The 16,847-nt window shown below is 45.9% G+C and overlaps 1 protein-coding gene across 1 annotated transcript in view; it reads left to right on the top strand.

Moving 5' to 3' along the window:
• The first annotated feature begins 607 nt into the window (after positions 1–607).
• Positions 608–16,847, top strand: part of LOC130073355 (very large A-kinase anchor protein) — a 59,107-nt gene continuing 42,867 nt past the window's right edge. The window contains exons 1-4 of the mRNA XM_056238713.1: positions 608–717; positions 1,088–1,151; positions 5,794–6,083; positions 15,793–16,847. The exon at positions 15,793–16,847 is cut by the window's right edge and continues 1,556 nt beyond it. Coding sequence (XP_056094688.1) covers positions 608–717; positions 1,088–1,151; positions 5,794–6,083; positions 15,793–16,847 — 1,519 coding nt within the window. The remainder of the gene's footprint in view (positions 718–1,087; positions 1,152–5,793; positions 6,084–15,792) is intronic.

Below are 16,847 nucleotides of genomic sequence, written 5' to 3' on the forward strand. Positions count from 1 at the left end.
ACTGAACACGCGATGGCGCCACTGCAGCAGAAGTGACGAGCAAACCAAAGATACAAACATCTCTTGAATCATCGATCAGTTTATTCATGTTTCAGCTAGAGAGTGCTTGTATAATGTCCCATTATTATCCACATTTCATCTGCTTCAGTAGCGTTGAACAGTTACACTGTACAGAATAAAATCAGGCTGACAAAAGCTCTTTGAGATGTTAAAAGTAAGGAAGCAGGGAAAGTATACTGCATGTCAAGTTAATGATTTTTATTAATCTCTGGTGCTTCACGAGTGATAAAACACACGCTTTTATTACTGACACAATTTAAACCGTTTTACTCTGAACTCTTTTGTTATAATAACTAACTGTTCATCTGTCAACATGATCACGTAACGTTACTGTTGGTTTATTTACACGAGACGCAGTTTCGCCGTTCGTTATAAACTCTTGTCCTGTTCTTCTGAGTTGATGATTGACTCTGACTCCTCCCAAACAAACTTCCTCAAACTATCTTCCGTCGATCTGGTCTGTGAAACACGGTGAAATGGAGAGAAGCGTCAGATCGCTCGGTTTCTTCGACTCTCAGATCTCCTCAGATGTTTAGTGTTGTTCGTGATGTCCGATGTGAAGACGCAGATGTCCTGGCACGAGGATTTCGCCAAAAACCTTTCCAGGTTCTTTTCCAGGAGTAAATCCGTGGACACGGAGCCGGAGGGGAATGAGAGGTTTGCCTCATTTTCTTCCTTCCTTCTATTTCTAGCGGTTAATCGAGTGAAGTCTGTTCTGTTTGTGCTCGTGAAGAAGTTTCTGTCGTCTGTGAGTTGTTTCATGTTTTCTCTGAGCCAATCAAACAATCACACTGTTTCTGTTCTTCTGCAGAGGATTTTATTCGCTGTTTTTTTTCTTAATGTCAAAACGGGCTGGAAATATTTCGAAGAAAAGAGTTATTTAATAGCTCAGGGTGTGTCAGTCAGTGTTCTGTGTGTCTCTGGAGAGAATCTGATATCCGTGGACAGTTGAAGCTGAAGGCAGTTTCTGTGTTTGTGTTGATTATCAATGCTTTGCATATTCCTCTGATTTGTTTATTTCCCTCAGTGAGATCAGAGAGGCTGATGATGGATCTGCAGATCAAACACCTGAGCAGCACCAGAACACACAGGTGAGACTGACACTCAAGAGGAGCTTTCACTGTAGTGTGTGTGTGTGTGTGTGTGTGTGAGAGAGAGAGAGAGAGTAGAGAAGCAGACAGCAGGAAGGAGAAATATATAAAGATAGAAATATAGAACTATATGAAACACAAAGAATTTGCTGATTTTCTGTCAGAGTTAGTACTCACTGCAGATAAAGTCCTAATTTTTGGTGATTGGTGATGAAAAATATGCATTGGGATTGGCATTTAAAGATATTCTTAACTCTATTGGAGTTAGACAGCACGTGTCAGGACCTACTCATTTTCATAATCATACTCTAGATCTAATTCTATCACACGGAATAGATGTTGATCCCGTTGAAATTCTGCAGCAGAGCGACGACATCTCAGATCATTGTCTAGTCTCATGTAAATTACATTTAGCCAAGGCTGCAAACCCGACTCTGTGTTACAAATATGTTAGACCTATCACTTCTGCCACTAAAGATTGCTTTATCAATAATCTTCCTGATCAGTTTCATCATCTCAGCATCCCAGATAGCTTAGAAGAATTCGATATTGCGACAGAAACTTTTAACTCTCTCCTTTCCAGTACTTCATTACTTCCAGACACAGTTGCTCCGTTGCGCTTAAAGAAAATAGTCCAATGCCGTGGTATAACGAGCACACACACACACACACACACACACACACACACACACACACACACACACACACACACACACACACACACACACACACACACACTCAGGCCCTTAAGAGAGCAGCCAGAAACATGGAGCGAAACTGGAAGAAAACAAAACTAGAGGTATTTCGCATTTCATGGAAGGAGAGCTCGACTACATACAGAGAGGCTTTAAAAGCTGCTAGATCTGCTTATTTTTCAATCCTATTAGAAGAACATAAACAAAACCCAAGGTATTTATTTGAAACAGTTGCTAAATTAACGAGAAATAAAGCTTCAAGCTCAGAAGTGTCCAAGCAGCACAGCAGTAATGACTTTATGAAGTTCTTCACTTATAAGATTGATAATATCAGGGAGAAAATTATAACTATGCAACCGTCTACCACAGTATCGCATCAGGGAGTGCATTGTAGTCTCCATGAGGAAAACTTATAATCATTTGTTGCTATAGGAGAGGAAGAATTGTCTAAACTCGTTAAATCATCTAAATCTACAGCTAAGCTAATGAAAGAGATGCTTCCAGAGGTCAAAGATGCTCTTCTTAATACCATTAATTCATCTTTGTCATTAGGATACGCACCAAAATCTTTTAAGCTGGCTATGATTAAACCACTTGCTAAAAAAACGCAACTTGATCGTACAGAATCAGTCGATTACAGGCTGATCTCAAATCTACATTTTTTGTCAAAGATATTAGAAAAGGCAGTATCTTCACAACTATGTTCCTTTTTAGAAAGAAATGATATCTGGGAGGATTTCCAGTCCGGATTCAGACCGTACCATAGCACTGAGACAGCTCTCATCAGAGTCACAAATGATTTGCTCTTATCATCCGATCGCGGTTGTATCTCTCTATTAGTGTTACTCGATCTTAGTGCTGCATTTGACACTATTGACCACAACATTCTTTTAAATAGACTCAAAAATTATGTTGGCATTAGTGGAGTTGCATTAGCATGGTTTAAATCACACTTATCTGACCGTTATCAGTGTGTAGCAGTAAATGAAGAGATGTCTTATCGATCACAAGTTCAGTATGGCGTACCACAAGGCTCAGTACTAGGACCGCTGCTGTTCACTCTGTACATGCTACACACACACACACACACGCTCGCTCGCTCGCTCGCTCGCTCGCTCACTCACTCACTCACTCACTCACTCACTCACTCACTCACTCACTCACTCACTCACTCACTCACTCACTCACTCACTCACTCACTCACTCACTCACTCACTCACTCACTCACTCACTCACTCACTCACTCACTCACTCACTCACTCACTCACTCACTCTCTCACACACACACACACACACACACACTCTGTACATGCTACACACACACACTCTGTACATGCCACCCTTAAGAGATATCATTAGGAAGCATATGATACTCAGCTCTATATTTCTTCACGCCCCGACGAAACTTACCAATTCACAAAATTAACGGAATGCATAGCTGATATAAAAAATTGGATGACTAGTAATTTCCTACTACTAAATTCTGAAAAAACAGATTCTAATTATTGGACCAAACACTTCCTCACGTAATAACCTAGAATACTGTCTAACACTTGATGGCTCTGTCAAGTCTTCGTCGTTGGTTAGGAACCTGTGTGTGTGTGTGTGTGTGTGTGTGTGTGTGTGTGTGTGTGTGTGTGTGTGCTCTTTAATACCAATCTTTCATTTGAAAGTCATGTGTCTAGTATCTGTAAAACCGCATTCTTCCATCTTAAAATATATCTAAATTACGACATATGCTTTCAATGACAAATGCGGAACAATTAGTCCATGCGTTCATGACCTCAAAGGCTAGATTACTGTAATGCTCTACTGGGTGGTTGCCCTGCACGCTTAATAAACAAACTCCAGCTGGTCCAAAACACAGCAGCTCGAGTTCTTACCAGAACCAGGAAGTATGGCCATATTAGCCCGGTTCTGTCAACACTGCATTGGCTCCTATTAAACATCGTATACATTTTTAAATATTGCTGATTACTTACAAAGCACTAAATGGTTTAGCTCCCAGTACTTGAGCGAGCTCTTAAAGCATCGTAGTTCTTCACGTCATATTGCAATCTCAAAGTTCCGGCCAGTTGATTAATACCTAGAATATCTAAATCGACTGCTGGCGGTAGATCCTTTTCCTATTTAGCACCAAAACTCTGGAACAGTCTTCCTACCATTGTCCGGGAAGCAGACACACTCTGTCGAGTTCAAAGCTAGACTAAAAACACATCTCTTTGACCTAGCATACATATAACTACACTATAGACTTCTATAATTCAATGTTAGGCTGCATAGATTAGGTCAGCCGGATCCGGGAACACGTCCCGTAAATCCTGATGTACTGGTTACATCATAAGAAGAATGGCATCTACGCTATATATTAGTCTCTCTGTTTATCCCGAGGTTTTACCACAGTCCGCCGGATCCAGATCTGATGAAGGACCAGCGCCTGGATGCGACGACAACGCAATCTCTGTTACTTTAATTTCTTTTTATCACTGTAAAGCTGCTTTGAAACGATCTATATTGGTAAAAGTGCTATATAAATGGAGGTGACTGACAAATATTCAAACGGAACATTAGAGAGTATGAACTGACTCATTTATGGCTAATTCTAATCAGTTTCCCATAAGTATATAGTGATGGATAATACAGAACCACCAAAGAAAATATAAAGGAATACAGACTGGACTATGTTTAAAAACTAAGAAAAACGCCTTCAGTTTTCAAGCCTGCCTAACTATAGAGTTAGAGTCCCCTTCATCTGAAACAATCTATATTGTTAAAGCGCTGTATAAAGCAGCTTTACAGTGATAACAGGAGATTACAGTAAAATAGATTGTTTAGGCTTTACAGCAGATCTAGAATAAAGTTATTGTCCAGATAAAGATTAGTTTTGATTGATTCACTTTCGTTGTAAAGATCATTAGTTATTAACTTAGGGGCCGCTAACACAACACCGTTCTAACAGAAGACAGAAAACTGTTTTCAGAGAAACGACAGAATAACAACTACGAAATTTCTTTCTTTCTTTCTTTCTTCTTTCTTTCTTTCTTTCTTTCTTTCTTTTTTCTTTCTTTCTTTCTTTATTTCTTTATTTCTTTATTTCTTTATTTCTTTTCTTTTTTTCTTTCTTTCTTTCTTTCTTTCTTTCTTTCTTTCTTTCTTTCTTTCTCTCTTTCTTTCTTTCTTTCTTTCTTTCTTTCTTTCTTTCTTTCTTTCTTCTCTTCTTTCTTCTTTCTTTCTTCTTTAGCACTGAAGGGGTTAAGGGTTAGGGTGGGATGTGCTGGGGAGGAGAACGTGAGGGAGGGAGGGGAGAGACGGATGGAGAGGGAGAGAGAGGGAGGGAGGGAGGAGAGAGAGAGGGGAGGGAGAGGAGGAGAGAGGGAGGGAGAGAGAGGGAGGAGGGGAGAGGGAGGGAGAGAGAGGGAGGGGAGAGAGAGAGGGGGAGGGGAGGGAGAGGGAGGGAGAGAGAGGGAGGGAGAGAGAGGGAGGAGGAGGGGAAGGGGAGGGAGGGAGGAGAGGGAGGGTAAGGGAGGAGGGAGGGAGAGGGAGGGAGGAGAGGGAGAGGGAGGGAGGGAGAGAGAGGGAGGGAGGGAGGAGAGAGAGAGGGAGGGAGAGAGAGAGGGAGGGAGGGAGGAGAGAGAGGGAGGGAGAGAGAGGGGGGGAGGGGGAAGGGAGGGAGGGAGGGAGAGAGAGAGGGGGAGGGAGGAGGGAGGGAGGGAGGGAGAGGGAGAGGAGAGAGAGGGGGAGGAAGGGAGGGAGGGAGGGAGAGAGAGGGAGAGAGAGGGAGAGGGGGAGGAAGGGAGGGAGGGAGGGAGAGAGAGGGAGAGAGAGGGAGAGAGAGAGAGAGGGAGGGAGGGGGATGGAGAGAGAGGGAGTGAGATAGAGAGAGAGAGAGAGAGACAGATGGTCACTGCTGCTACTGAAGGTGCCTCCCTCTCTCTGTTCTCTCTCAGGAGTCGCTGCTATCTGACGGAAGCAGCGCGTCACACTCGGAAGACGAGAGCTCGAGTCCTCAGTCCGCCTCCACAGCACCTCCTGCAGACGGATTCCTCAGACGCCTGGGAAGCCTGTTCCAATTCAGCCGGGCAGAACCGGCCCGAGGACAGAGAGAGAGACAGACCGACGCGGACAGCCTGATTACAGCAGAGAGAGAAACGCAAACAAGCGCAAACACACACAAGAGCGGAGGAAGGGAGGAACCGGTGGAGCCGTCTGTGTGTCATTCAGAGCTCACACACACACAGTAAGTCACATCAACGACAGTCCCTGTGTGTTTGTATGTGTGTGTGTGTGTGTGTGTGTGTGTGTGTGTGTGTGTTTGTGTTTGTATTAGAGCCCAACTGAAAAGGATTTTTGGGGGCCGATACCGATATTAAGGAGTAAAAAAAATCAGATATCGATATATCAGCCGATATTCTTGATGTGATATTATTGATATTATAGTACAGTACTTTGTGTGTCCAAACTTTTGACTGGTACTGTATATAGAATACAATATATACATAAACAGAAGATACTCTGTATTGCCAAAAGTATTGGGACACCCCTCCAAATCATTGAGTTCAGGTGTTCCAATCACTTCCATGGCCACAGGTGTATAAATCAAGCACTAGACACTCAGGCGCTTCTACACACATCTGTGAAAGAACGGGTCGCTCTCAGTGAACTCAAGCGTGGGACCGCGATCGGTTGCCACCAGTGCAATAACTCCATTCATGAAATTTCCTCACTATGAAATATTCCATGGTCGACTGTTAGTGGTATTATAACAAAGTCGAAGCAATTGGGAAGAACAGCAACTCGGCCACGAAGTGTTAGGCCATGTAAAATCCCAGAGCGGGTCAGCGCATGCTGAGGCTCACAGTGCGCAGAACGGTACTTGCCTGACTGCATTGTGCCAAGTGTAAGGTTTGGTGGAGGAGGGATTATGGTGTGGGGTTGTTTGGTGGAGGGGGGGTTATGGTGTGGGTTTGTTTGGTGGAGGGGGGATTATGGTGTGGGTTTGTTTGGTGGAGCAGGGATTATGGTGTGGGTTTGTTTGGTGGAGGAGGGATTATGGTGTGGGTTGTTTGGTGGAGGAGGGATTATGTTGTGGGTTTGTTTGGTGGAGCGGGGATTATGGTGTGGGTTTGTTTGGTGGAGGAGGGATTATGGTGTGGGTTTGTTTGGTGGAGCGGGGATTATGGTGTGGGTTTGTTTGGTGGAGGAGGGATTATGGTGTGGGTTTGTTTGGTGGAGGGGGGATTATGGTGAGGGGTTGTTTGGTGGAGGAGGGATTATGGTGTGGGGTTGTTTGGTGGAGGGGGGATTATGGTGTGGGGTTGTTTGGTGGAGGGGGGATTATGGTGTGGGGTTGTTTGGTGGAGGAGGGATTATGGTGGGGGGATTATGGTGTGGGGTTGTTTGGTGGAGGGGGGATTATGGTGAGCGGTTGTTTGGTGGAGGGGGGATTACGGTGAGGGGTTGTTTGGTGGAGGGGGGATTATGGTGTGGGGTTGTTTGGTGGAGGAGGGATTATGTTGAGGGGTTGTTTGGTGGAGGGGGGATTATGTTGAGGGGTTGTTTGGTGGAGGGGGGATTATGGTGAGGGGTTGTTTGGTGGAGGGGGGATTACGGTGTGGGGTTGTTTGGTGGAGGAGGGATTATGGTGGGGGGATTATGGTGTGGGGTTGTTTGGTGGAGGAGGGATTATGGTGGGGGGATTATGGTGTGGGGTTGTTTGGTGGAGGAGGGATTATGGTGAGCGGTTGTTTGGTGGAGGGGGGATTACGGTGTGGGGTTGTTTGGTGGAGGGGGGATTACGGTGAGGGGTTGTTTGGTGGAGGGGGGATTATGGTGTGGGGTTGTTTGGTGGAGGAGGGATTATGTTGAGGGGTTGTTTGGTGGAGGGGGGATTATGGTGAGGGGTTGTTTGGTGGAGGGGGATTATGGTGTGGGGTTGTTTGGTGGAGGGGGGATTATGGTGTGGGGTTGTTTGGTGGAGGGGGGATTATGGTGTGGGGTTGTTTGGTGGAGGGGGGATTATGTTGAGGGGTTGTTTGGTGGAGGGGGGGTTATGGTGAGCGGTTGTTTGGTGGAGGGGGGATTACGGTGAGGGGTTGTTTGGTGGAGGGGGGATTATGGTGTGGGGTTGTTTGGTGGAGGGGGGATTATGGTGAGGGGTTGTTTGTTGGAGGGGGGATTATGGTGAGGGGTTGTTTGGTGGAGGGGGATTATGGTGTGGGGTTGTTTGGTGGAGGGGGGATTATGGTGAGGGGTTGTTTGGTGGAGGGGGGATTATGGTGAGGGGTTGTTTGGTGGAGGGGGATTATGGTGTGGGGTTGTTTGGTGGAGGGGGGGGGTTATGGTGTGGGGTTGTTTGGTGGAGGGGGGGGATTATGGTGTGGGGTTGTTTGGTGGAGGGGGATTATGGTGTGGGGTTGTTTGGTGGAGGGGGGATTATGGTGAGGGGTTGTTTGGTGGAGGGGGATTATGGTGTGGGGTTGTTTGGTGGAGGGGGGGGGGTTATGGTGTGGGGTTGTTTGGTGGAGGGGGGATTATGGTGTGGGGTTGTTTGGTGGAGCGGGGATTATGGTGTGGGGTTGTTTGGTGGAGGGGGGGGGGGTTATGGTGTGGGGTTGTTTGGTGGAGTGGGGTTATGGTGTGGGGTTGTTTGGTGGAGGGGGGGGGTTATGGTGTGGGGTTGTTTGGTGGAGGGGGGTTATGGTGTGGGGTTGTTTGGTGGACCATAAACACATGGATGAGGAGTTTGGTGTGAGGAACTGGACTGGCTGCACAGAGTCCTGAGCTCGACCCGGTAGAACAGTTTAGGAATAAGTTACAGCGGAGACTGAGAGCTTCTCGTCCAACATCAGTGCCGGACCTCACTAATGCTCTTCTAGAAGAATTATTCCCATAAACACACTCCTAAACCTTGTGGAAAGCCTTCCCAGAAGAGTTGAAGCTGTTATAGCAGCAAAGGGTGGAGCAACTCCATATTAAATCCTACGGATCTGGAATGGGATGCCATTAAAGTTCATGTGCATGTCAAGGCAGACGTCCCAAAACTTTTGCCAATATAGTGTAGTGCATATACATAAACACATCTTTTGCAATGATCACTCAAATGTGGTGATCAAACACTTTTAATGATGTGACAAAGATATGAAATGGAGGCAGGGTGAATGATAGATTGATAATGATATATTTGAGCTGGAACCAAACTAGTTTGCATTCCATGTTCTATTCTATATTATATTCTAAATACTGTATCTTAATCTTCACTAATGACTTCATCTTTTTATTTAGTAATGTTAAATAAAATGTAATGAGTGTCACTGGCAAAACCTTATCATCTTCTATTATTAGTCGTATTTCCTCTAGTCTCTACCAGTGGTGGAAGAAGTACTCAGATCTTTAACTAAAGTAAAAGTAATAATACCGTAATGAAAATGTTCAATTACATATTTAAAATCGTATTTAATTAAAAGTACATACATAGTCAGCTAAATGTACTAAACGTGAAAGTACTCCTGCAAAATGGCCCTATATAAAGTGTTAATTATATAAATGATTGGAATATTGCTTGATGTTGTAACGACATCAGTCAAGCGGTGTCTTAACGATAAGTTGCTAACTAGTTACCAGTGCGGTGGTGGCTTGAGGCTGCTTTGTATTGTAAAAAGCGCTATGTAAATAAATGTGACTAGACTTGACTTGAGTCTGTCGAATGGTGATTTAACGCTACATTGTCACCTGGTGAGACGCAATGCTACAAAGTAAATAAACAATGTCCCCGTCTTTTACTCTCACAGCGAGCTTATCATACTCGTTTGCTACATTAGCTATATATCGATATATCTGCGGCAGGCTCATAACGGCTGATAAAATCGCCAGACCGAGGAATTGGTCGGGCTCTAGTTTGTGTGTGTGTGTGTGTATTGGTGTGAGTGTGGGTGTGCATGTCCGCACGCGTGTGTGTGTGTGTTTTCAACGTTTTGTTCAAAGGTTTGGGTTAGCCTTTTGTGTGAATATAAAAGCGATAGAAGTCTATGATTTACATGGCTAAAGAGAATGTGTGTGTGTGTGTGTGTGTGTGTGTGTCGAGGACACTGGTTTCTCTCATACTTCAGTCCATGTGACTGCGACCCCCTGAGGCCTGGCGCCTGCTGATGATGTCATCAAACCGGCCCTGAACATCCACAGTGCTTTTTTATTCAGAACGTCCTGCCAAAAGGATGTTCATCACCGTAACTGGTGTATCTGCAGCTCCGGTGTGTGTTATCTGTTATCAGACGTGGTGTCACACACAGAAGCTGTCGATATGACGTATTACCAGATAAACCATCTGAACTCTGATGATTGTGGATCATATCTGCACTTTATTGAGCTGTAAACGTCTGCGCGGTTTCTCACTGATTTCATACACAGGTTAGAGGGAGTTGTGTTTATTTGGTTGTACTATGAGGACATTTTCAATTGGAAATACAATCAATAATAATAATAAAGTTATTTGTGTGTATACCGTATCATATCTTCATTAATGCATTATGAATTTTTGAACTTTATCCCTTACGCAAAATCCACAAATATGTAAATATATCAATAGAACAAAACCGACCCACATCTAAATCTCTTAATTGTCTTGATCCCTCGTGCTTGAGTGACTACAGCACTGATATATGCGCTAGACAACACTATAAATACAATATATCTAGATATAAATCCAGAGGATCCCTCGCATCATCATCGTTATATATCGCCATATCTCCCAGCATACAGCATTATCGAGAGTAGGACTTTCTGTAAAGATTCTTTGGAAGTGTGTGTTGTAAAAAGTGCTATACCGATAAATATAACGGTAACACTTTACAATAAGGTTCGTTAGTTAACATTAGTTAACTACATTAGTTAAAATGAACTAATAATGAACTGCACATATACAGCATTTATTAATCTTTGTTAATGTTAATTTCAACATTTACTAATACTTTATTAAATCTTGTTAACATTAGTTAATGCACTGTGAACTAACAATGAACAGCTGCATTTTTATTCACTAATGTTAACAAAGATTGACAAATAAAGTAACAAATGGTTTGCTTATGGTCAGTTCATGTTAGTTAGTAAATTAATTACTGTTAACTTATGAACCTTATTTTAAAGTGTTACCAATATAACTTGACTTGAATGACTGGAAGAATCTGTGGTGTTTTTGGAGAATTAGGAAAGTGTTCAGAGGATTTCTATCATGAAATGGCTTTATTTGCTCGGAAGCTTTCGCGTCCTCCAGGCAGACGAGTGTGTGGAGGCTCGTTCAGACCAGCTGACTGACAGCTCATCAGCAGAACGACAGCGCTGAGATCCACAGACACCAGAACAACACCAGACCAGCAGAACGACAGCACTGAGATCCACAGACACCAAACAACACCGGACCAGCAGAACGACAGCACTGAGATCCACAGACACCAGAACAACACCAGACCAGCAGAACGACAGCGCTGAGATCCACAGACACCAGAACAACACCAGACCAGCAGAACGACAGCGCTGAGATCCACAGACACCAGAACAACACCAGACCAGCAGAACGACAGCGCTGAGATCCACAGACACCAGAACAACACCAGACCAGCAGAACGACAGCGCTGAGATCCACAGACACCAGAACAACACCAGACCAGCAGAACGACAGCGCTGAGATCCACAGACACCAGAACAACACCAGACCAGCAGAACGACAGCGCTGAGATCCACAGACACCAGAACAACACCAGACCAGCAGAACGACAGCGCTGAGATCCACAGACACCAGAACAACACCAGACCAGCAGAACGACAGCGCTGAGATCCACAGACACCAGAACAACACCAGACCAGCAGAACGACAGCGCTGAGATCCACAGACACCAGAACAACACCAGACCAGCAGAACGACAGCACTGAGATCCACAGACACCAGAACAACACCGGACCAGCAGAACGACAGCGCTGAGATCCACAGACACCAGAACAACACCAGACCAGCAGAACGACAGCGCTGAGATCCACAGACACCAGAACAACACCAGACCAGCAGAACGACAGCGCTGAGATCCACAGACACCAGAACAACACCAGACCAGCAGAACGACAGCGCTGAGATCCACAGACACCAGAACAACACCAGACCAGCAGAACGACAGCACTGAGATCCACAGACACCAGAACAACACCAGACCAGCAGAACGACAGCGCTGAGATCCACAGACACCAGAACAACACCAGACCAGCAGAACGACAGCGCTGAGATCCACAGACACCAGAACAACACCAGACCAGCAGAACGACAGCACTGAGATCCACAGACACCAGAACAACACCAGACCAGCAGAACGACAGCGCTGAGATCCACAGACACCAGAACAACACCAGACCAGCAGAACGACAGCGCTGAGATCCACAGACACCAGAACAACACCAGACCAGCAGAACGACAGCACTGAGATCCACAGACACCAGAACAACACCAGACCAGCAGAACGACAGCGCTGAGATCCACAGACACCAGAACAACACCAGACCAGCAGAACGACAGCACTGAGATCCACAGACACCAGAACAACACCAGACCAGCAGAACGACAGCACTGAGATCCACAGACACCAGAACAACACCAGACCAGCAGAACGACAGCACTGAGATCCACAGACACCAGAACAACACCAGACCAGCAGACCGACAGCGCTGAGATCCACAGACACCAGAACAACACCAGACCAGCAGAACGACAGCGCTGAGATCCACAGACACCAGAACAACACCAGACCAGCAGAACGACAGCACTGAGATCCACAGACACCAGAACAACACCAGACCAGCAGAACGACAGCGCTGAGATCCACAGACACCAGAACAACACCAGACCAGCAGAACGACAGCGCTGAGATCCACAGACACCAGAACAACACCAGACCAGCAGAACGACAGCACTGAGATCCACAGACACCAGAACAACACCAGACCAGCAGAACGACAGCGCTGAGATCCACAGACACCAGAACAACACCAGACCAGCAGAACGACAGCACTGAGATCCACAGACACCAGAACAACACCAGACCAGCAGAACGACAGCACTGAGATCCACAGACACCAGAACAACACCAGACCAGCAGAACGACAGCACTGAGATCCACAGACACCAGAACAACACCAGACCAGCAGACCGACAGCGCTGAGATCCACAGACACCAGAACAACACCAGACCAGCAGAACGACAGCGCTGAGATCCACAGACACCAGAACAACACCAGACCAGCAGAACGACAGCACTGAGAGATCCACAGACACCAGAACAACACCAGACCACCAGAACAACACCAGACCAGCAGAACGACAGCGCTGAGATCCACAGACACCAGAACAACACCAGACCAGCAGAACGACAGCGCTGAGATCCACAGACACCAGAACAACACCAGACCAGCAGAACGACAGCGCTGAGATCCACAGACACCAGAACAACACCAGACCAGCAGAACGACAGCGCTGAGATCCACAGACACCAGAACAACACCAGACCAGCAGAACGACAGCGCTGAGATCCACAGACACCAGAACAACACCAGACCAGCAGAACGACAGCGCTGAGATCCACAGACACCAGCACAACACCAGACCAGCAAAACGACAGCACTGAGATCCACAGACACCAGAACAACACCAGACCAGCAGAACGACAGCACTGAGATCCACAGACACCAGAACAACACCAGACCAGCAGAACGACAGCGCTGAGATCCACAGACACCAGAACAACACCAGACCAGCAGAACGACAGCACTGAGAGATCCACAGACACCAGAACAACACCAGACCACCAGAACAACACCAGACCAGCAGAACGACAGCGCTGAGATCCACAGACACCAGAACAACACCAGACCAGCAGAACGACAGCACTGAGATCCACAGACACCAGAACAACACCAGACCAGCAGAACGACAGCGCTGAGATCCACAGACACCAGAACAACACCAGACCAGCAGAACGACAGCACTGAGATCCACAGACACCAGAACAACACCAGACCAGCAGAACGACAGCGCTGAGATCCACAGACACCAGAACAACACCAGACCAGCAGAACGACAGCACTGAGATCCACAGACACCAGAACAACACCAGACCAGCAGAACGACAGCGCTGAGATCCACAGACACCAGAACAACACCAGACCAGCAGAGCGACAGCACTGAGATCCACAGACACCAGAACAACACCAGACCAGCAGAACTCGTGCAGTCAGACGCCTCTCTCGGAGCTCTTCAGCAGCTTCTGCATTTCCATGTCCTCATTACACTAATGTGTTCCTCTCTGCAAAACTATTTAAGGTTCAGACAGTGGTGTGTCAGTTTCATGTTCAGTTTAACGTCCTGCAGAGTGAAACTGTGAGGCTGTCAGAACGCTGGTCTGGCCTGCCTTTCCCAAAAGCATCGTATGCCTAATAGATCGCAATACCATCGACGCCAACAGTCTCTTCGACCAACATCACTCACAATGCTAGTGAGTGAGTGAGTGAGTGAGTGAGTGAGTGAGTGAGTGAGTGAGTGAGTGAGTGAGTGAGTGAGTGAGTGAGTGAGTGAGTGAGTGAGTGAGTGAGTGAGTGAGTGAGCGAGCAGTATGTCACTGCTGTTGGCTAATGAAGGTTGGAGTAACAAAAGGGAAAGACCTCTGAGGAGCGTCTCTTGCGTTTGCTGTCGGTGTGCTGATGATGAAAAGCGTGTTGTAATAGTTATTTCCATGTAGCACAGAACAGAAGCTGTAAGCTCGTCCACTGGGAATCATGTTTGACAGGAAGCCGAGCTGATAAAACAGATTTATTCACTCTCGGTGCATGTTTGTGAGTCCAGGAATAGAAACACCTCAGTTCTTTCATTGTCTTACTTAAGGTGAAACTTCTTATTTTAAATTCTATTTATATCACAGCTTGCTTGAGATCCAAGTGTCTAGGTAGAGCCTCCCGGGAAATATTCTGCCGAGTGACTCTTTCGGATGATCACATGACTGAACGAGCTGGAGATGCCTGATGAAATGTTCAGTATTTTCCACTTTCCTTTTTCACTCATTCAGTTATGTTACACTCCTATATGTTTCTGTCCTGTCATGAGAATGTTTCGAGGGCAGACTCTAATGTGTCCATCTAATGAACGTTTATCTGATCAACTGCTTCCTTCGTTCCTTCGCAGAGAACAAAGAGAAGATATGTTGTGTGTGCACAACACTGAGAGTATAGCATTTGACTGTTTACTGAGCCTTTATCATCAGTTTAAAATTCGAGTTGCTGTGTGAATAATGAGTTTTATTCAGTCCACTTCTCCAGTCCTCTCATCTGATAGCGAGTACCACACCATTCAGAATAACCAGTGCTGTCTGTTCATCAAATCAAGCAATTTAATGGCTTTAGAAGACTTGGAATATAATGCACTAAAGTTTTTGTGGTGGCTTTTTTGAGCTTGTCAGTAACAACAATGGGTAACGCACAGAATCGAATTTGGATCGGTCCCATACTGATCGATACCTGATCTGACAAAAAAGTCTGTATCTGACTGATACCGATACTGGGTATTGGATCGCTGCATCTCTAATCTTTTATAATGTTTAATTGTTTTGTAATGGGTTATGGTTAATGGGTTACTTTGTTTTTTTGTACTTATTTGCATTGTACAGTACCATTGTGTGATGGTTTCTGTACTGCGTCTACAGGCAGTAGGTGCTTTTGAGTAGATGCTGCTTATGAATATTGAATGAGTATAATGTTTTACATAACAGCAATATGACACATAGAGAGCACTACAAATGTCATGAGTGTGTGCTTTAATGTCTCTCAAATGTTTGGTTGTCTGTCCTGTTTATGTATCCATTCGTTGTGTGTGGAATTGTGCAGGGATAGCTTTACTAGTGTCTCTTTGTATTTCTTCTGTTCAGATCTCAGGAACAGACCGAGGAAGATAGAAGTGATGCCGTAAACATCAACGCCACAGAGCGCTCGGAGGAGAAGAGACGTCATGACCTAGCCTGTCCTCCTGTGGTGACTTATGGCACGTACCGTGGATTGAGGGAAGTCAGGAAACCAAAGAAGAAGCATCGAGTCGAGCTTCACTCGCCCATCTCTGAGGGAGAAGAGGCGACTCCGCCCGACAGCCATGAGGACAACGAGATCTCCTCTTCCTCTGTTAACACAATGAACTCTGATAGTCAGCAATATCCCACTGCAGAAAATCAAGCATCGCCTTCACAGACACAACAGACAGAGGACGGATTGACCCAGAATGACTTATTAGATGAGGTTCCTACTGTTGAATCTGGACTAACTCCAGCCCACCAACTCTCTCATGTTACAGACTCTGACCGGTTGCTTACCTGCATAGATGTCTACAGAATTCCTCAACCAGCAGAACCAAGTCCGTTGAATGACCCGGTTAACCGCAGACAGGAGCATCTTGCCCAGGGTGTTACGTTAGAGGCGGTATCAGGAGACACTAATGATCTGACACTATCAAACGCACAATCAAACTCTTACACAGTCCATCACGACACACTCCCCACTCCAGAACAGAGCTCAGAGCAACCAAAGCCATCAGTAATTGTAAACCGAACAGATGATCTAGCCCCGGATTCTCAGGCACACCAGCGTCCGGAGGAGTCCAAGCTGGAACGGGCTGAGGTGGACTCTGGAGTAGATGAAGAGGTCCTACGTTTGGAGTCTAAAAAGATGGTGGACAGCATCCTGACTAATGCTCTTGCTGCCCTGCAGAAGATGGAAGTATCTGAGACGGAGCATGGCGTACTGTTAACCTGTGAACTCCATGAAGGCTCAGAGGCAGTGCTGTTTGAAGGGTTAGAGGGTCGTGGAGATGGAGGCACTGAAGCAGAGCATCAGTTTCGTGTGATGCTGTCGGACCAGACGCTGTCTGTCGTTCTGGAAGAAGAGCTGGCAGGAACCTGTAGGTCTCCACCCTCATCAGGGTACGAGTCCATCG

Source organism: Rhinichthys klamathensis, unplaced genomic scaffold (genome assembly GCF_029890125.1).
Source record: "Rhinichthys klamathensis goyatoka isolate OS25496 unplaced genomic scaffold, OSU_Roscu_1.1 h1tg000531l_1, whole genome shotgun sequence".
Classification (NCBI taxonomy): Eukaryota; Metazoa; Chordata; class Actinopteri; order Cypriniformes; family Leuciscidae; genus Rhinichthys; species Rhinichthys klamathensis.